The 21,605-nt window shown below is 43.9% G+C and overlaps 1 protein-coding gene across 6 annotated transcripts in view; it reads left to right on the forward strand.

Moving 5' to 3' along the window:
* Window positions 1-21,605, forward strand: part of ARHGAP12 (Rho GTPase activating protein 12) — a 455,441-nt gene that overhangs the window by 390,445 nt on the left and 43,391 nt on the right. For all 6 annotated transcript variants that reach the window (XM_069211253.1, XM_069211258.1, XM_069211254.1 and 3 more), the window contains 2 exons: window positions 8,583-8,681; window positions 19,562-19,639. In XM_069211253.1, the coding sequence (XP_069067354.1) occupies window positions 8,583-8,681; window positions 19,562-19,639 (177 nt within the window). The remainder of the gene's footprint in view (window positions 1-8,582; window positions 8,682-19,561; window positions 19,640-21,605) is intronic.

The following is a 21,605-nucleotide window of genomic DNA, read 5'->3' on the forward strand; positions in this document are numbered from 1 at the left end:
AGTGTTAGGAAGGTTTCTAGTTGGTATTGGAGTTTAGTGGATGTGCAGGATGGGGACTTTAACTTGCCGACTCCCTTTGGGGTGCAAGTTGTGTCTGCAGTTCAGTATATCGGACAGAAGGAAGTTAAATTAGCATCATTATTGAGGAACCATCTCTTTACTCTGAATATGGTCTTTCTTACTCTGGGGAAGCTCTCGAAGATGAGAGAAAGGGATCCAGTTAATTGTGCAAAATGTGGGCTATCGAGCGCATCAGACATTCATATGTTCTGGAATTGCCTATTGGTACAAAGTTTTTGGGTAAAAGTTTGTAATTTTCAGTATTCCGGAAGATGGGGAAGTTAAGAGTAGGTGGACATCCCCTTCCCCCCCCTTTTCATAAATGGATTGGTTTGATGCACTCATTCAGATCTCTAGGCGGGAGGTGGCAACTAATGACCTAAATAGGGGAAGGAAGATGGAAATATGGTCACAGCTATGGAACAATGGTCTACAGGAGGGCACTGCTTGATGGGGAACCACTATTTAATTAAAATATTGTCCAATGAATAGACGCCAGGTCAACTTTACCTTCAGCACAAAATGGTGTATGGAGGTTAAGTGAGAGAGACCCGGGCCCCCTGGCGTTATTCATTTCCATATGTGAGTGAGGCCTTCTGTTCGTTTGGACGTTATGGAGTTGATTCAATCTGGGGTGTTTGAGGACAAAAAAAAACTTTACACATTTTTACTAAAAGACACAACATTAAATTGAGGTGTAAATGCTTTCTGCAACTCATCTACTTTCATAGACTGGCATCTTGACACCAGTTGGCATAGTTTTTGGTTTCTCTGTGTAGGGCAGTCTGCAGCCAGAAAAAAATCCAAAATGCTATAGTCTCTCAGACTAACACCAAATTGTTGTTACTGTCACTTGGCAGAATGTCTGTTTTCATTTTTTTAATCTAATTTTTCCCATGGTGTTCAAAACAGTAAATACAGGAATCAATTATACCTTCTTCTCATCCAAGGGAGTGTCACTTTCCCTTTAAAAAAAAACTTTGAAAAAATTGGAGTCAAATAGTTAAAATCAGTGAAGCAATGAAGCTCAATTGTCCACAGGAATTGACCGCGTTGTTTTTTTTTTTTTAAAGGTTCAGTGGGTGCTCACATATGTTCATTAACCTCAGTATGCCAATCTCTGCATTTTGTCATGGGTGCTTCCCATGTGCCAGGTTTGTCTCTTTAGGCCACAAATTACCTCCAGTATACCCCCTTAGCACAATACAGGTTATTTTTTTTTGCATATCACCTGCATTTTGCAATGAGTGTCTGTTTTAGAAGGATTCTGCAAGACTTGATTTCCCACTTTGCATTCCAGCAATCCTATGAAATATATATATTTTGTGAATGTGGATGGATGTCAATTTATTGAGCCAATGAGTCTGTAACATGTATATGCTATAGTTTAATTTGAAGTCTGATGTTATGGCACACATTATTTCTTAGTGAATTGTCTTTAATGAGCCTCTCCTGAGCTAATCTTCCTTGTGCAAAAGTATATCTTGCATTTGAAGCAGCCCTGTTTTTGATCAGTCTTTAACGTCTGTGATAGGCATTTCCTTTTCAGGAGCTAGCAAATATGCATCTCTATACTGTGAGGACCTACTGTTTAGTCAAGTGTCTGTGTAGAAAGCTGGGGTATTGTGTGTGTAAACATAGTTTTTGTACCCATTCAGTTATCCATTGAGACAGTACTTCTTTATCAGAGTCCAGTACACCTTTGTTTCTCTGTTTTAGTTAGTGTTATTCCCGAACCTTTTGTCTAGTATGTAAAAATGCTCTATGACTTTGTCCTGTAGCAGGATTATACTTCACAGCCAGAAGTATCACATTACTCAACCATATTATTTTCAGGTTGATTCAGTCAACACTGCTAAATTGTCTGCTCAAGCACTGCACTGTTAAAACAAACTATATCAGGGCTTGGTATAGGCCTTTCCTGGCATTAAATGGTGCTTGAGTAGACTTGGTCACTTTTGTTCTCCCTAGTACAGGAGCATCCTCTAAAAAGAAAGGGTGTAATTCACAAATGTAAACTAACACTTTGTGTAAGTTTATGATGTTTTGCAATTCACAAAGGAATTTTACAAGTAATACTTTTACGATAGTGGCGTCTCCGCACTTGTGTCAGAGACTCCGCACATAAACAGATAGGCAGTAGTAAAGATGTTTTGCTAAAAATCCTTTGACCTCCAAAATGACATAAACGTTTGTATATGTTTAAGTTTAGGTTGGTGAATCAGGCTCTTTTATTAGTTCTGTTAAATGTCACTGGGCACTGCTGTCTTTCAACATGTGGTCCCATGACTTTAAGCATGAAACTTAAATGTTTTGACTGGTCACATACACAAGCAGCTGTCAGTATAGCTTTCCAGCATTTTTCATATTTTGAGGTTCTCTTTGTGACACTTCTTTCATGGATCAGGGATAGTGTCAAGTGTGCCCCATTCAAAATATAATTTTCCCTGTCTTGGCTCCTAGTACTTATACTGGTTTTTGTGAACTTATTGTCTGCATTCTGCATATTGAAAGACCAATGATTGTATTACAAGAATGTATGTTTTCCTGGTGTTGGCCTTTTTTGGGAGATCCAAGATAAGTGGGGGTGCTTGAAAGTTAATTGTACCAGTACTAAGGGGCAGCATGTTTGTTTTAAGGCCTGTTCTCATGAAGGAATTCTGCAAAGCTGCCAACACTATATTCATAGCTTGTGTTGTTTGCAGGCACTCATGCTATGCACACTCCTGCCATCTAGTGTTGGGCCCGGACTCTGCAATTTGTTTTACTCAAGGAAGTCTTTTATGGTTGACATTGTGTGTTGTATCTCCTCCTCATCGAGGCAATGTGCATGCTCAACAGCTCCTCTGTTAGATTATTTTTTTCCATCATCAGGCTCGGATGGCACGAGCCAGAGCTCTTGAGATTCGACCTCCCAGGCAGCCTACAGATGCGTCGTTGTCAGCCCTCACTATGTCCCCTCGGATGAGCCCAGTGGGGGAGAAAAAAGAGATGTGCAGATCGAGGGCACAACACACCAGTCAGGGCTCAAAATTAAAATGACACCGAGGGCCATGAGTACAATTTACCCACCCCACTTATAGAAAATGCTACATAAGCCTCCCCCTCAATGCTACGGTGCACCACAGCCCTCGTGCCCAAGTCAACACAGAGAGCGTGCCTCGGAGCTGACAGAGGACGAGAATTTTCTTGATACTGATTGGACGACAAGGCCTACAGAGAGGCATGGAGCCGATGCCAGGCCTACATCAATGACAAAATACCCATCGACCTCGACACACTCAAATCAGCATTTTCAAAACACCCATGTCATGCTTCGTCGTCAGACTAGCAGTCGGAACCAAATAAGTGATAGGCGTTGACCCATACGGAATCAAAACACTCCTCTACTCCGAAAAACTCAAAAGACCATGGTCACTCTTCACTGAAGAAATCCTTGACTCCACCCACACCAAAGACAAAAATGCCTTCCTCAGCAACAAATTTCAGAAAAACCGGGAAAGGCACTGCGAAAAACCAACGCTCCAGGAGGAAGAAGATAATGTTTTTGAAGGCCTTCACAAATTTTTGCAGAAGAGGCGCTGTAAGGAAACATCTAAAAGACAAGGTCAGGATTTGTTCCACAGCCACTACCTAAACAAGTCGGAGCAGAACATAGGGCCATAAGCCCCATGCCAATAATTCACCAACTCTCAACACACACGAGGTCACCCTTACCCACTCAAAAAGCTGAGGAAGGAGATATCCCTGAGCATGAGGATTTCTACTCTTGACTCACAGAGTGATACACAACACAGTTCAGATGCATGGAGTGACTATGATGGGGACATTACAGATACTGACAAAACCGCCTATCCCAGCTAAAGTGTCTCAACTGGAGGATACCTCCTGGTATCATAGTGTGATACAAAAAGCAGCAAAATATCATAAATTGCCAATTCAAACTACAGAATAGGAAACAGATTTTCTGGAAGAAGCACTTTCCAGAATGGAACACAGTCCAATAACTTCCAATGTAGATTCTATGCTAAAGACTTTTCTAAAGATCTAGTGAAATCAAGGGTACTTACACCTAGGATTGAAAGAAAGTACAGGCCTTCATTTTCACACCCTCTCAACATCAGAGGGCATCTGACTGACTCCTTGGTCATCACTACAGCTTGTAAAAGAGTTCCTTCCCAATGGGGAAGCTCCACCTCCCAGCAAGGAGAGTAAGCGCTTTGACGCAGCATGCAAAAGAGTTGCTTCAGGAAATGCCAATGACTGGAAAATTGCCTACTTGGTGGACCTCCTATCTCACTATAATAGAGCTACATGGGATGAGATGGAAGAACTATTACAGCATCTCTGAGAACAATGCAAGAAAAAAAGGAAAATCTGGTTGCGGAAGGAAGGCAAATATCAAACGCAGCTATCTGGTGTGCTCTAGCCAATGCAGACACTGCTGCAAGAGCCATTAATTCCTCGGTGATGCGGAGTCTACACGCATGGCTTCGTATAACAGGGTTTAAGCCGAACGTGCAACAGCACATTTTAAACATACCATTTGATGGCGAGCTTTTCTTGGGTCCGGAAGTTGACACTCAACTTGAACAAAATGCAGTCCGAGACCACAAAATCAATGGGAACCTTGCAGTTCAGTAGTCTAAAACACAAGCCCTTTCGGAGGTACCAAGGAAGAGGGGCCTCAAACACCCTAGATACCCCTCAGGTTCTAACGCCAGCAACAATATCACCAGCAATCGGGGAAAGATATTACAGAGGTGAATTCAAATCAAGAGGCAAAAGTAAACGACCACCCACAAAGGGAGCCTCTTTCTCAAAACAGTGACTTATCAATCATTCCCTCAATCACATATCACCTGTTGGGGGATGGCTACAACAATTCCATCAGTTGTAGCCCTCAGTCACATCAGACCCATGGGGTGTTATACATCATCAGGCAGGGATATTGCTTAGAGCTCAAAATTCAAGCACCATAAATCTCACCAAGAAAACACACTGTCAGTCCTTATCTACACCTGCTGAAGGAAGAAGTAAAATCGTTATTACAAAAAGGGGCCATAGAACCAGAACCATTCAAACATCAAGGGTAAAGAGTATACTCGGTATACTTCAGAATATCCCAAAAAGATGGAACCCTTTGCCCCATACTGGACTTACATCCACTCAACCAACACATCTTATACGAACACTTTTACATGGTGACACTACTGGATGTGGTACCACTACTGTAGGAAGGCAACTTCATAACAGCACTACATCTGAAAGACATGTCTGTTCATGTACCAACCCATCCGGCACATTGCTGGTACCCCTGGTTTGTGGTAAGTGGCTGTCACTATAATTTCAAGGTACTACCAATCAGTGTAAACAGCTTCGCAGGTGTTCACCAGATGTCTGGCTGTAGTAGCAGCAAATCTAAGAAGGGAAAACATCCATGTCTACCCCTACCTGGATGATTGGCTGATCAAGAGTTCCAGCAAACAGAAATGTCTACAAGACACCCAGGGTCACTAGCAACCTCTTACACAAATTGGGATTTACAAAAAATGCAGCAAAATCCTATTTACTCCTCCAAATACAACCTTATCTTGGAGCCATACTCAATTTGATCTCAGCAAAAGCTTACCCCAATCCACAAAGGGTTCTCGGTCTCCAGAGCCAACTGGCTCTTTTTCAGCCACATTGTCACTTATCAGTCAAAATGGTGATGAGCCTTCCAGGTATCATGGCTTCTTGCATAGCAATAATTCCACATGCAAGACTACATATGAGACCCCTACAGGAGTGCTTAGCATCACAATTGTCACAAGCAGGGAAAATACTGGAGGATCTTGTGTTGGTTTCACCCAATGTTTATCAGGCACTACAATGGTGGAATACTCAAAACACTCAAAAGGCAAGAGACTTCAAGGACCCAATCACGCAAGTGACAATTACAACGGATCCATCACTCATAGGTTGGGGTGCTACCTTAGAGGACTTTGTACTACATCCAGGAACAGGGAGGTACCCTTTCCTTATTGCTATATCAACTAGCACAAATCAGATGGAACTGGGCTAACAGTCACAAGATCCACCTCCTTTCACAATACATATCTGGGGTGGACAACATGCCAGCAGACCTACTAAGCAGGATGCAGCAACAAACCCACAAATGGGAAGTCCACACTTGAGTGCTACAAACATGCTTTTAATTGTGGGGAACTCCAACAATAGATCTCTTCGCCACAGCAGAAAACGCAAAGTGCCATAACTTTGAATCCAGGTACCCAAGTCCACAGTCCAAAGAATTCTGTATGGATGAACTTGTTAGGAATATTCACATATGCTTTTCTACCTCTCTAACCCATTCCTTATCTGGTCAGAAAACTCAGACAAACATCACTAAAGCTCCTACTTGGGCATGCCAACCATGGTACACAACACTACTGGAGCTGTCCCTAGTACATCACAAGAAGCCTCCCAACATTCCAGATCTTCTCACTCACAGCAAAGACAGAGTCTGACACCCAAATGTACAACAGCTCAACCTTGCAATCTGTCTCTCATAGTATTTGGGTACTTAGAATTACCATCAGAATGTATGGACATTCTAAAGGAAGCCAGAAGACCAACCACAAGGGTGTGGTGTGCAGCAAAATAGTAATACTTTGTCCACATTGTGCTGCAAACTATATAAACCCATGCTCTCAATCTGCACAGCTGGTATGTTATTTGTTGCATCTTCAAAAATCACATCTAGCATACACTTCTATAAGATTGCATGTAGCAGCAGTCGCTTCGCATCTGCAAAGCAGAAGACATGTCTTTTCACATACCGGTAATAAAAGCATTCATGGAGTGACAATTCCACCACGAACCCCTCCTATACCATCATGGAAGTAGAACTTTGTGTTAATACAATTAATCTCTACACCATTTGAACCAATGCATACATGCAAAATACAGTTTCTAACATAGAAAGTGACTTTCCTTGTTGCAGTTACATCGCTAAGAGTAGGCGAAATACATGCATTAACTATTGAGGAACCCTGGTTCCAAGTATTTCAAGACAAAGGTAGACTGCACACAAACCCGAAGTTTCTGCCACAAGTTATCACCTTTCCACTTAAATCAGACATTAGATTTACCAGTTTTCTTCCCACAACCAGAGACATTTGCAGAAAGGGTGTTACATAAACTAAATGTTAAAAAAGCCCATATGTACTTAGAGGAAAAAACAAAAGCATTTAGAAAAACACAACTATTTGTGGCTTTTTCAAATACATTGCAAGTGTAATCCCATTTCAAAAGCAGGAATTGCTAGATAGATCATAAAATGGATAACCAACACTACCCACAACACCAAGGGCTCATTCTGCAAGAACAAAAGGAGTCTCATTGGCCTTCTTGGAAAATATCCCACTAACATACATTTGTAAAGTGGCAACATGGACAAGCCCACTCACTTTCGCCAAACATTATTATGTGAATTTACAAGTCGGTCAACAAGCTCTAGTGGGACAAACATTATTATTATTTCAAGCACACACACTCTGGTGCCTAAAGCCACTGCGAGAGGACTACTGATTTACAGTCTATGCATAGCAAGTGTATCTGCAGCCAACACATTCTACGAATAGAGTATGTTACATATCCTGTAAGCATCAATTTGTAGAGTGTCTGGCTGCACATTCATATGCCCACTCGTGCCTCCTCTACAAATATTAGATTGTGGCTTATATATACGGTAACTTTAAGCATATTCAACAGCAAACGCTACCTTACAGAATACATATACTCACCTCTCATATGGCAGGGGAACAAAACATTAAAATCTAACAAAGGAGCAGTTGAACATGCATATTTCCTCAAAGAGGAGGAGATACTACGCACAATGATGCCCATAAAAAAAAAACGAGAAACGAAATTGTAGAGCCCGAGCCCAATACTAGATCGCAGGAGTGTGCACAGCATGTGAATCTTCAGCCTTGTCAGTTCCTTCATTCTAGTGAGCTTCATCAGGGAGTAATGGCTGACATGGGAGCCTCATGGCTGGGATTTTATTCTCAGTTTGTCCTTGGGTTACCAATGATACGATTCCACACTTCACTGTCTTCCTGTATTCTGCAAACTTTGAAAGGTATGGTGCATTCTTGCCCCCATGCCCTTCACACTATTATCTCTGTTATTCAGTCTAAACCTGCCTCAACACACCAACTGTCCTATGTAGAGAGACTTCTTGGAGATATTGTGATCACATTGAACATATCTGTAGGTTACTGAACTGCATCTTAAACTAAAATCGATTCTATGCAATAATGATTAATGATACAGTGTGCAAATCGCTTAGCTGCTTTTGAATACACTCCAAAAGCAGTGAATCTCAATGTTTTAATGAAAGATTAGTTACTGAATTGGAAAATCGATTTTCACTTCTTTCTTAGGTGTTAAGGACTCATCAAGTTAGCAAATAGACGTTTATTGATTATAAAAAAAATTGTTATAATTATGTACTTGGTTATTTTCAATTTCAGATCAAGTCTTTGGTTGCAGTTTAATCAGTCTGTGTCAGAGGGAAAACACCACTGTGCCGAAATTTGTGACGCTGTGCATCAATCATGTAGAAGAGCATGGTAAATGAATCTCACTTTTCACCTTCTAAAGTCAGAAGTATTCTAAATACTTGAAGAGCACTGCTTGTTTAAACTGTTGATCAAGGTCCTTGGTTGATGTTTAGTTTGGGGTTAGGTTAACATTCATTTATTTTTGCCAGAGTTGATTAGATATTAATTGTATAGGGGGCATAGGCAGAAACCCAAGCAAGATGGCCACACTATAGCGTGGCTTTGCAGGCCAGGAGCTATCAACTGCCCATTATCCTGGCATCTCACCTCTATCCCCAATATATGGCTTGGTAATTGAAGGCACTGTGATGCGGGGACACGATAGCAGCTAGCTACTCCACCCAGCAACAATATTGGCAACTAGCTGACCGCACTCACCGAGCTGCTTGTGCACTGCCTGCACTCAAGATTGCAGCGTGATGGCTTGCGGGTGCCCGGAGTGTTGGAGGATCGGATGTTCCAGCCCTCCTTTCCTGCTGTCACTGCCTAGCTGGAGGAATCACTGTACTGGAGGGCCCACCTGTGCGGCGTGGCAGCAGAGTGCCGGCGCCACACACTGGGACTGCAGCCCCATATGCATCTGGGCTGTGACACCCGTGACTGCCCGACAAGGATTGCCATTGGAGGCTGGTGTGAGCGCCTGCGCTATGCGTGCTGTGAGTGTCTTCCCCCTCATTGGCCAGTTGAGTGCCAACAAATAGCAGATATAAGCAGGTGCCTGAGAGACGTCTAGACCCGAAACGGGTTGTGCAGTGACTGAAGAGGCCCAGGCTGCCGAGGTGAGCTGCGCTATTCCCCGTGCTGCCTGAGACTCTGATCGGGCACATCGGCCCATAGGCGCTGTCGGCTCCACCACAGAGTTCAGACAAGCACCGGACCTCAGCAGGTTCCTTTGGGGTTCCAGGAAGTATCTGTGCTGTGACTGGAGAGGCCCAGACAGTTGAGGCAAGCTGCGCTACTTCCCTGCTGCCTGAAACTTGGATTGAGCGCATAAGCCCTGTCAGCTCCACCAGTGAGGTAAACTAGTGTTCGATGGCATCTGTCGCTGTAGATACACATGTTGTGCATAGCCCGCCATCTGGTGTTGGGTCGGAGTGTTACAAGTTGTTTTTCTTCGAAGAAGTCTTTCGAGTCACGGGACCGAGGGACTCCTCCTCTTTGTCTCCATTGCGCATGGGCGTCGACTCCATCTTCGATTGTTTTCTTTCCGCCATCGGGTTCGGACGTGTTCCTTTCGCTCCGGGTTTCGGAGCGGAAAGTTAGCTAAATATCGGAAAAATTACGTCGGTATTGTTGCGTTCGGGATCGGCTTAGATAGAATCGACACCGAATCGAAGAGTGAAGAGCTCCGGTACCCTTCAGGGTAGTTTTCGATCCCCCGTCGGGGCCTGGTCGGCCCGACCGCGTGTAAAACAACGCTGATGGAACGGACCCCGTTCCGTTTCTGTCCTAAATGCCACAACAAATACCCGTATACAGACCAACATTTGGTCTGTAACCTGTGCCTGTCGCCTGAGCACAGTGAAGAGACTTGCGAGGCCTGTCGTGCGTTCTGGTCCCGAAAAACACTCCGTGACCGTCGAGCCAGAAGACTGCAGATGGCGTCCACGCCGACAGCTCACCGAGAGTTCGAGGAACAAGAGGAAGAAGAAACCTTCTCGATTCATGAATCGGACTCCGAGGAATTCGACGACCAAAAAACTGTGAGTAAGACGTCGAAGCCAGCACACAAGAAAAGTGACAAGGCCCAGGGGACGCCACTGCCACCAGGCCATGGCTCGACCCATAAATTCGGTGACCGACCATCGGCACCGAAAAAGGCCGAAATAGTGCCGAGATCGTCCGACTCCGGTCGAGACACCGGCACGCAGCCTTCTCGGGACCGAGAAAGTGCTGCTGAAAAAGATCGACGCCGAGATAGCGGAGCCGAAACTGCTCGACGCAGAGACAGCGGCACCGAGGAAGATCTACGCCGAGAGGGTTCGACTCCGAAAAAGAAGAAGGTCACCTCGGAGCCGAAAAAGAGTACAGACAGGGTTTCGGTGCCAAAACGACCCGCAACCGACCCAACTACCGGTTCCTATTCAGAGGAGCAATCACTGTCCTCTCAGATGCGAAAGCATAGATTTGAGGAAGAGTTGCAATCCACCGAAGTGGACCACACTCAGAAACGTATTTTTATACAGGAAGGAACAGGAAAAATAAGCACCCTTCCCCCTATTAGGAGAAAAAGGAGACTGGAGTTTCAGTCAGACCAAGCACCACAAACAAAAATGGTGAAAAAGGTAACTCCGCCACCCTCTCCTCCACCTGTAACTAACGTTTCACCGGCACAAACTCCATCACATTCCCCGGCTCACAACACCATGAGCCAAGGTGACCAGGACCAAGACGCTTGGGACTTATACGACGCCCCAGTGTCGGACAACAGTCCAGAGGCGTATCCTACAAAGCCCTCACCACCGGAAGATAGCACAGCATACTCACAAGTGGTGGCTAGAGCAGCAGAGTTCCACAACGTGTCCCTACACTCGGAACCAGTCGATGATGACTTCTTATTCAACACCCTCTCCTCCACCCATAGCTCCTACCAAAGCCTGCCTATGCTCCCAGGAATGCTTCGGCACGCAAAGGAAATCTTCAAGGAGCCGGTCAAGAGTAGAGCAATAACACCAAGAGTGGAAAAGAAATATAAAGCACCTCCCACAGACCCTGTTTTCATCACCTCACAGCTACCACCAGATTCCGTCGTAGTAGGAGCAGCTCGCAAGAGAGCCAACTCCCACACATCTGGGGATGCACCACCCCCAGATAAAGAGAGCCGCAAGTTCGATGCAGCCGGAAAGAGAGTCGCAGTACAAGCTGCAAACCAGTGGCGCATCGCTAACTCTCAAGCACTACTTGCGCGCTATGACAGAGCCCATTGGGACGAGATGCAACACCTCATTGAGCATCTACCCAAAGAGCTACAAAAAAGGGCGAAACAGGTGGTTGAGGAAGGACAGAACATATCTAATAATCAGATACGCTCCTCTATGGATGCAGCGGACACAGCTGCAAGAACAATTAACACATCTGTGACTATAAGAAGGCACGCATGGCTACGAACGTCTGGTTTTAAACCAGAGATACAGCAGGCAGTGCTCAATATGCCATTCAATGAGAAACAACTGTTCGGACCAGAAGTGGACACGGCAATTGAGAAACTCAAAAAGGACACTGACACTGCTAAAGCCATGGGCGCACTCTACTCCCCGCAGAGCAAAGGCACTTACAGCACCTTCCGCAAAACAACCTTTAGAGGAGGGTTTCGGGGTCAGGCCACACAAGCCAGCACCTCACAGGCAACACCGTCCAGCTACCAGGGACAGTACCAAAGGGGAGGCTTTCGGGGCCAATACAGAGGACAATTCCCTAGGAATAGGGGAAAATTTCAAAGCCCCAAAACCCCTACAACCAAACAGTGACTCACATGTCACTCATCCCCTCCACACAACACCAGTGGGGGGAAGAATAGGTCAGTATTACCAAGCATGGGAGGAAATAACTACAGACACTTGGGTCTTAGCAATTATCCAACATGGTTATTGCATAGAATTTCTACAAATCCCTCCAAACATACCACCAAAAGCACAGAATTTATCAAAACAACATTCAGACCTTCTGGAAATAGAAGTTCAAGCATTATTGCAAAAGAACGCAATAGAACTAGTACCAAAGACACAAATAAACACAGGAGTTTATTCACTGTACTTCCTAATACCAAAAAAGGACAAAACACTGAGACCAATCCTAGACCTCAGAACACTAAACACCTACATCAAATCAGAACACTTTCACATGGTCACGCTACAAGAAGTGTTACCATTGCTAAAGCAACAGGACTACATGACAACCTTAGATCTCAAAGACGCGTATTTCCACATACCAATACATCAGTCGCACAGGAAATACCTCAGGTTTGTATTCAAAGGAATACATTACCAATTCAAAGTATTGCCGTTTGGTTTAACAACCGCACCAAGAGTCTTTACAAAATGTCTAGCAGTAGTGGCTGCACACATCAGAAGGCAGCAAATACACGTATTCCCGTATCTAGACGACTGGCTAATCAAGACCAACTCACTGACAAGGTGCTCACACCACACAAATCAGGTCATACAAAACCTCTACAAACTCGGTTTCACCATCAACTATGCAAAATCACACATTCTGCCGTGCAAAGTACAACAATACCTAGGAGCCATAAGAGAGACAACAAAAGGGTTAGCCACTCCAAGTCCACAAAGAATTCAAAATTTCAACAAAATCATACAACGCATGTATCCAACACAAAGAATACAGGCAAAAATGATATTACAACTCCTAGGCATGATGTCCTCATGCATAGCCATTGTCCCGAACGCAAGACTGCACATGAGGCCCTTACAACAGTGCCTAGCATCACAATGGTCACAAGCACAGGGTCACCTTCTAGATCTGGTGTTGATAGACCGCCAAACATACCTCTCGCTTCTATGGTGGAACAGTATAAATTTAAACAAAGGGCGGCCTTTCCAAGACCCAGTGCCACAATACGTAATAACAACAGATGCTTCCATGACGGGGTGGGGAGCACACCTCGATCAACACAGCATACAAGGACAATGGGACGTACATCAAACAAAACTGCACATAAATCACCTAGAACTGCTAGCAGTTTTTCAAGCACTAAAAGTATTCCAACCAATCATAACTCACAAATACATTCTTGTCAAAACAGACAACATGACAACAATGTATTATCTAAACAAACAGGGGGGGACACACTCAACGCAGCTGAGCCTTCTAGCACAAAAGATATGGCGATGGGCAATTCACAACCACATTCGCCTAATAGCACAGTTTATTCCAGGGATCCAGAATCAACTTGCAGACAATCTCTCTCGAGATCACCAACAAGTCCACGAATGGGAAATTCACCCCAAATTCTAAACACTTACTTCAAACTCTGGGGAACACCTCAAATAGACTTATTTGCAACAAAACAGAACGCAAAATGCCAAAACTTCGCATCCAGATACCCACACAGGCAGTCCCAAGGCAATGCCCTATGGATAAACTGGTCAGGGATATTTGCATACGCTTTTCGCCCTCTCCCTCTCCTTCCATATCTGGTAAACAAATTGAGTCAAAACAAACTCAAACTCATACTGATAGCACCAACATGGGCAAGGCAACCATGGTACACAACACTGCTAGACCTATCAGTAGTACCCCACGTCAAGTTGCCCAACAGGCCAGATCTGTTAACACAACACAAACAACAGATCAGGCATCCAAACCCAGCATCGCTGAATCTAGCAATCTGGCTCCTGAAATCCTAGAATTCGGACACTTAAACCTCACACAAGAATGTATGGACGTCATAAAGCAAGCTAGAAGACCATCCACTAGACACTGCTATGCAAGCAAATGGAAAAGGTTTGTTTGCTACTGCCATCATAATCAAATCCAACCATTACACGCATCTCCAAAAGATGTAGTGGGTTACTTACTACACTTACAAAAATCGAACCTGGCCTTCTCTTCCATTAAAATACACCTAGCAGCAATATCGGCATACCTGCAGATTACCCATTCAACTTCACTATTTAGGATACCTGTCATTAAAGCGTTTATGGAAGGCCTCAAAAGAATTATACCACCAAGGACACCACCCGTTCCTTCATGGAACCTCAACATCGTCTTAACAAGACTCATGGGTCCACCCTTTGAACCTATGCACTCTTGCGAAATACAATTCCTAACCTGGAAAGTTGCATTTCTCATCGCCATCACATCTCTAAGAAGAGTAAGTGAAATTCAGGCGTTTACAATACAAGAACCTTTTATCCAACTACACAAAAATAAAGTAGTCCTAAGGACCAATCCTAAATTTTTGCCAAAGGTTATTTCACCGTTCCACCTAAATCAAACGGTAGAGCTACCAGTGTTCTTCCCACAGCCAGATTCCATAGCTGAAAGGGCACTACATACATTAGACGTCAAAAGAGCACTTATGTACTACATCGACAGAACTAAACACATCAGAAAAACTAAACAACTGTTTATTGCATTTCAAAAACCTCACGCATGAAACCCAATATCGAAACAGGGTATAGCCAGATGGATAGTTAAGTGCATCCAAATCTGCTACCTTAAAGCAAAAAGACAACTGCCCATTACACCAAGGTCACACTCAACCAGAAAGAAAGGCGCTACCATGGCCTTCCTAGGGAATATTCCAATGCACGAAATATGTAAGGCAGCCACATGGTCTACGCCTCACACATTTACCAAGCACTACTGTGTAGACGTGCTATCAGCACAACAAGCCACAGTAGGCCAAGCCGTACTAAGAACCTTATTTCAGACTACTTCCGCTCCTACAGGCTGAGCCACCGCTTTTGGGGAGATAACTGCTTACTAGTCTATGCACAACATGTGTATCTACAGCAACAGATGCCATCGAACTGAAAATGTCACTTACCCAGTGTACATCTGTTCGTGGCATCAGTCGCTGAAGATTCACATGTGCCCACCCACCTCCCCGTGAGCCTGTAGCCGTTTGGAAGTTAGCCTCAACTTTGTACATTTGTAAATATATTAAATCTTAAATAGGTACATACTTATTCACTCCATTGCATGGGCACTATTACTAACAAACAACTCCTACCTCACCCTCTGCGGGGAAAACAATCGAAGATGGAGTCGACGAACATGCGCAATGGAGACAAAGAGGAGGAGTCCCTCTGTCCCGTGACTCGAAAGACTTCTTCGAAGAAAAACAACTTGTAACACTCCGACCCAACACCAGATGGCGGGCTATGCACAACATGTGAATCTTCAGCGACTGATGCCACGAACAGATGTACACTGGGTAAGTGACATTTTCAATACACTACGCAAGTGCACAGAACTATGTCTATATAGGGTTACTCTCTTTTCCCTGGGCCACACTATGATTAAACTTAAATTAACAAAAGGAACCCGTCCTGCTTTATGGTCCACTCTGTGACAGATCGGGGCTGGAGGGAAGGCTAGATGACCCTCAACACATCGCTAGCCCTGTATCAATTGCACAACCTGGCAGGGCCTCATAACCTAAACTGAAGAGCTGTGTGCACTGCTTGCCTCGCTCTAAATGTTCCCATCTCCACAGCCTGTGCGTGTTCACCCGTAAGTGGGGGGTCTGTTATGACACCAACTTGTGTGCTGTTGAAGGAGGTGGCTACTATGGATACGCCTTAACTACGGCCAGTAGTTTGACTGTTTTGGAGTGGGCTTGCAGGATTTGTGGCGCCCGCTCACCATCTCTAAGCTCTTCATTAACCCCACGTGGTCCACAAGAAGCTCCCAGCCTCACAAGCTGATATACACGTGGTTGGAACGTGCCAACAGCATGAAGGCTGGGTTGGGTCTCTGGGGAGGCTCTGGTGGTCACCTTCGTGCTCCTGGCTGCCGTCGGACCATTGGACCAGGAGCTGTCTTCTGCTCCCCTCTCGTCTTCAGCCATCAAAACCATGCTCCTTGCTGTGCAACAATGTCTACAGTTATTAGACAGGAAAATAGACAACTTGAACTTGAAGATTGATGGTTTAACTGCCAAACAAGACGAGCACACTTCATGAATCGCAGAAGCAGAGTAATGCAGCTTCATAACATAAGATGAAATAGACGTGACGAACGATAAATGTTTGAATATGGAAAACGTTTTGGCAGTGATACAGGCCAACAAAAAAAAAAGAAGACTTGGAGGAAGGCATGCTCCAGATGCAACAATTGATATGTAACAGGCTTTCCGGAGTCGACCAACACCGGCAAGATGGAGCAATATGTTGAAACTCTACTGGAGGATATTTTCGGGGCTGACAGTTTGTCACACATGCTGGTGGTGGAGAGGATGCACAGATCCCTGGTGCTGAGGCCTGTCCTGGGAGCTCCACCCTGTTGTGTATTCGCCAGACTGCTCAACTGTTGGAACTGCAACACTGTCCTCAGACTGTTGCGTAAAAAACAGGACATTAACTACCAAGGCATCAAAGTGGTTTCTAGCCCAACGTCACAGAGATGATACAAGTGGCCAGGAAAGAGTTCTGTCCTATTAAAAAGCAACTACTAAAGGCAGAAATTCCCCATGCAATGCCCTGCCTGGCCCGCCTCTGAGTAGAACTCCACAGAACCACCAAAATCTTTACCACAGCTAAACCTGCAAAAATGTCCTCAGGAAACTTACTAGACCTTGTCGGAATACTCAAGGTGGCAATACAGGGGACGAAGGTAACTGCACATGCATCCTTGACTATCCTGACTTCCCTCTGTTTGCTGGCAAGACTCAGACTTCCACATTCTTGTGGCTACTCTCACCCGGCTCTGAGCATGTGCGCCTTACAGTGCCAGACTGGTTTGAAACCACACCATGCTCTTCTTCCTGCCTTAACAACATAATTTGTAATATTGACTGTTTTGATGCTGAATCATTTTTGCTGAGCTCCCTGTTATTATGGTTAGATATCCCCCCTGCAAGTGTACCCAGATATCAAAACTTGGTTTCTGTTCCTCATTGCGTCTCTTGGCCCCTCCCCATACCCCCCCCCCAACCTAGAATCGGGTGGGCTCGCGAGTCCCTGGCTGGCCCCTTGAGGTTGTAGCCCAGATTAGTCCTCATACTGATGTTACTAAGATACTTAGTACTTACTGTTGCGCACCTTTGTTAACCTGCTTTTTTCCTTTTAGGATTGGGAATGTCTTTAGTGAGTTTGGGTTGCTGAAGTGGGTGGAGGGGGCAATTTTTTCTGATCGCTGTTTAGATTGTATATGTTTTCCCATGGGCACAAATGAGGATTTTCGTTCAGCATACGACACAATACAATTCAATGGTTAATTACACAAGGACGACCCACTCACCTGGTAGTTGATCTTTGTTAACCTGGAATGTGAGGGGACTTAACCCCTGTAAAATGCCCCATGGCCTGGCATACCTACCACGCTCAAATTGCCATCCTCCAGAAAATGCATTTGACGAAACAAACTGAACTCATAATGGGTGCCGGCTGGGCCACAGTGCGACTCACCTCCACTGACTCCTCATGTTCCAGCGATATACTTATTCTTATTAAACATGGAATACGCTTTGTTAGTAACCACACTGAAATAGATTAGCACGGTAGATATTCTATTTTACAGGGCACACTCGTAACATTAGTAAATACATATGCCCCAAATACTGATGTCCCTTCATTCTTTACCCAACTGTAGAACAAACTGCATTTGATGACACCATCCTCAGTCATATGGGGGGGTGGGGGATTTCAACACATATTTAGACCAACACCGATATAGATTTGCCTGCATTGACGGGCATGGCAGGTATGGAGGAGTATGGGTTGGTAGATGTTCGGTGGCTGTGGAATCCTGACAGACTGGAGGGGACATTTGTCTTGTCGACACATAACTCATTACTGGACTATTGGCTGATAACCCAAGAGGTAAATGCCTGGACAACTGATGTCAGACTCCTTGCGAAGACTCTCTTGGAACATGCGCCAGTGCAATTTACAGTGTTGGTTTCCACGCAATACCCTGCCCCATTTGCATGGAAATTACAAACAACAGCGCTGTTAGATCAGCTATTCCATGAAAGTCTATGCTCACCCATAGTAGAATTCTTTGAAAAAAACACAGGCTCTGTGGACCAGGTGGGAGTACTCTGGTAAGCCTTTAAATTCACTATACGTGGAATCTATATTAGCACTACAGGATATTACTACACAACCACACAAACTAGAGGACGTGATTAGAACACTAGAGACCAACCATGATAACACACCCCAATTGGCCACGCTAGCTAATATCAGGGAGAAAGTTACACAATATAACAATATGTCCCTCAGAGTGAGCTCTACTATCTAACCTGCCCTTGTGTACCACAAGCATATGGGAATAGAGGTCGCCCTGGTCGTAGCCTGGCCCAATGACTAAAGATTGGATGGACAGCTAATCACATCGTGAAACTCGCCGGTCCCACTGGTGAATAGCAGTACACCACCTCAGGCATTTGTCCTTAGATTTTTACAAAAGGATTTATGGTGCAAGGGAATCTGCTTCAATGGCAAATGTTACCACATACCTTGATGATGTAGCACTGGCATGGCTTTCCCACAGTCATGGGAATTCCTGGCCCAACGAATCCCAGTAGAAGTAGTGAAGAATGCTATTCAGTTCATTCCAAAAGGCAAGACACCAGGACAAGATGGTCTGACCGGCGAGTTTTACAAAGAGTACATGGACCTACTAGCTCTGCACCTTCATACATTGTACGAGGAGGCAGTGTGTGCATGTGCATGTGGAAGAGGTTCAGGATGCGCATGTGGAAGAGGATTGGGAGTCTACTCAGGGCATAAGAGGTAAAAATGTGGAGAGTTCACCCTTGGTGCAGTACAAGACTAGAACCAGCTCAGCATATGTCCAATATGCCAGTTGATCTTCAAAGACAAGATGGAGCAGTGATGCCAAGGATGGTAACATAGTGGGATAACTGGAGAGATTTTATCAAAACTTACATTATTAAAAAGAACAAAAAGATACTCCACTATTTTAAGTTACCAATATGGAACTGGAAGGGAAAACGCGCAAGTAATCTTCAAAGTATAATTTCCTTAAAAAGTAGTGAATGGCTCTGTTGAATAGATGAATACATAAATATCAAATTAAATTAACAGATGTCTAGGAAACAGCTCGCTGTGTCATAGGCCTGTGTGAGCTGGAGTTAAAGCTGTATGCCATAAAGATTGAAGGCCAGACTATATTGGTTTGGCAGTTCTTCTTGGAACCTGAAATCTGTTTCTAAATATGTTTCCCTTTTTCAGGATTAACAGTAGATGGTTTATATAGAGTCAGTGGCAACCTTGCAGTGATACAGAAGTTACGATTTGCTGTGAACCATGGTAAGTTAGTATGTCATGCATGTTACATTTGTTTTCAGTATTTTGGAAATTTGGGGCGATTTGGACAACTCATGGATAAGGTAGCTACACTACATTTCTCCTTTCGCTCAGTGTAGATGTGTTACTTATGATTAGAAGATGGCATTTAAACGATTTGGAACCTAAGATAAATTTGCTCACCAAAGTATGAATTTTCTGTTGCGGTAGGTAATTAAAAAAATATTTAATCATAATCTGTCTTCATTAAAATGTTTAATTGCCACAAAAATTAGAAACAAATGAAACCATTGTTATGGATGTCTTTAATACCTATCTTTTTTTATCAACATATTTAAATAGATGAATGCTTTTCAAAAAAGAAAATTCTACAAATTAGTTCTATCTCAATAAAAAAAAAATTAACCTCCAATTTTCTGTGGCAAAATTTAACCAATTCTAATCTACACTAGGCTCTCTGCAACCCCATCAAGTGTGGCTCATTGAGAAGCATGAGAGAAACTGTACCATGTGAGCGATACTAAAATGGAATATTTGGTAGTTCCAAGGCAATCTACTTTTATGCTGCTTCTTCCTCAAACTCCTTGTAAGCAATGTGATTAGGCTTATGTTGGGCTTCCATCTCACCACCCCCTCATACTTAACAAGCAACTTCCATGCAATACAATTTCTCTTTTTTTTTTTTTGTGTGTGTAAATGAAACGGCATTCTCCATTTGCATGAACGGTAAAGATTTTTTTTGATTAAAATGCATTGTGTTTTGCCAGGAGGGACACAGAGGCCAAAACTGCACAGCTACATCTTGCCTCAAACATGATAGGGCCAACCTGTGCGTTTAAGTCTCAGTACTAGTTTTGGGATTGAGAAAAATGTATTACGTTTTGCTTTAAACAACCTTTTTTCTGTAGCTGTCTTCTACCCCAAGAAACACTAGCACTGCTGTGCTTCATGCCTTCTTCTGCCCCATCATATAGTCAGTGAACTGTTCTCAGCTGCCTAAAGAGCTTTGGTACCTGAAAGTTTGTGTCAGTGGATCACAAACCTCTGTCTCTGAAACCTATTCTTTTCCATGCTGTCCTCCATCCTTACCAATGTAGCTGACATAGCTCCGAACATCAGAACTCCAATAGTTTTCAATATGTTTATCTTGGTCTTGATACTGCATATTTATTGCAGTGCTATTCTGGAATTATTTTGTGTGTGTTTAGATGCTGTTTATGGGACTTTTTGAGGACTCCTATCCTGTCGCCTTGCATTCACCTGTAAACACCCCACCCGAGCCATTCTGGAGATGGGGAATTCTAGCCTTGCTCTGTTGCTGTATTGCAGGCTCTATCATACCTATTTTGGCATATTTTACAGCTTGAGGAGCCATGATCATCCTTGTGCCCAAAAAAGTTATTCCTACTGTGAGGTTATTTATTGTTCTCTCTGAGTATGTGGTCCTATAATGCAATCTCGAAGTCAGTGTTAAGAGTCCTTAGTTTCCTACTGTTTAACAGGATAGAATTTTGTTTTTGCAGAGGTTTGGCATAGATTAAATGCATGGATTTGGTCTTTGGTGACCATTATCCTTTGTGTGCAGGAGACTCCTTTCCTGTTCATATCTCCTGCTACCACAACTCTGTTCCTCCTTCCTGCAGCACTTCCGCCAAAATGCAGACTCACTGCCTGTGGTGAGAGGTTCTAAACCTCCGTGTATGGTCCAAATTACTGGGGTTATTGCCTGATTTCACCCCAGTCTCCCTTGATTTCCTATTGAAAAGTTGGTAACCTGCTCATGAGAATGTGTGTTTGGTTCTATTGAGCAAAGCTGTCTTGATCATCTGAAAATTAACTTGATATTGCTCCAGATAACTGCTAACACCAGGACCCGTGCCACTGGAATTACAGGAAAAGGGAGTACCAAATTATGTAGCAGGGTTTAACAGTATTATGCAGCAAAAAAGATACATTTTGCAGCATGTTG

Source organism: Pleurodeles waltl, chromosome 10 (assembly GCF_031143425.1).
Source record: "Pleurodeles waltl isolate 20211129_DDA chromosome 10, aPleWal1.hap1.20221129, whole genome shotgun sequence".
Classification (NCBI taxonomy): Eukaryota; Metazoa; Chordata; class Amphibia; order Caudata; family Salamandridae; genus Pleurodeles; species Pleurodeles waltl.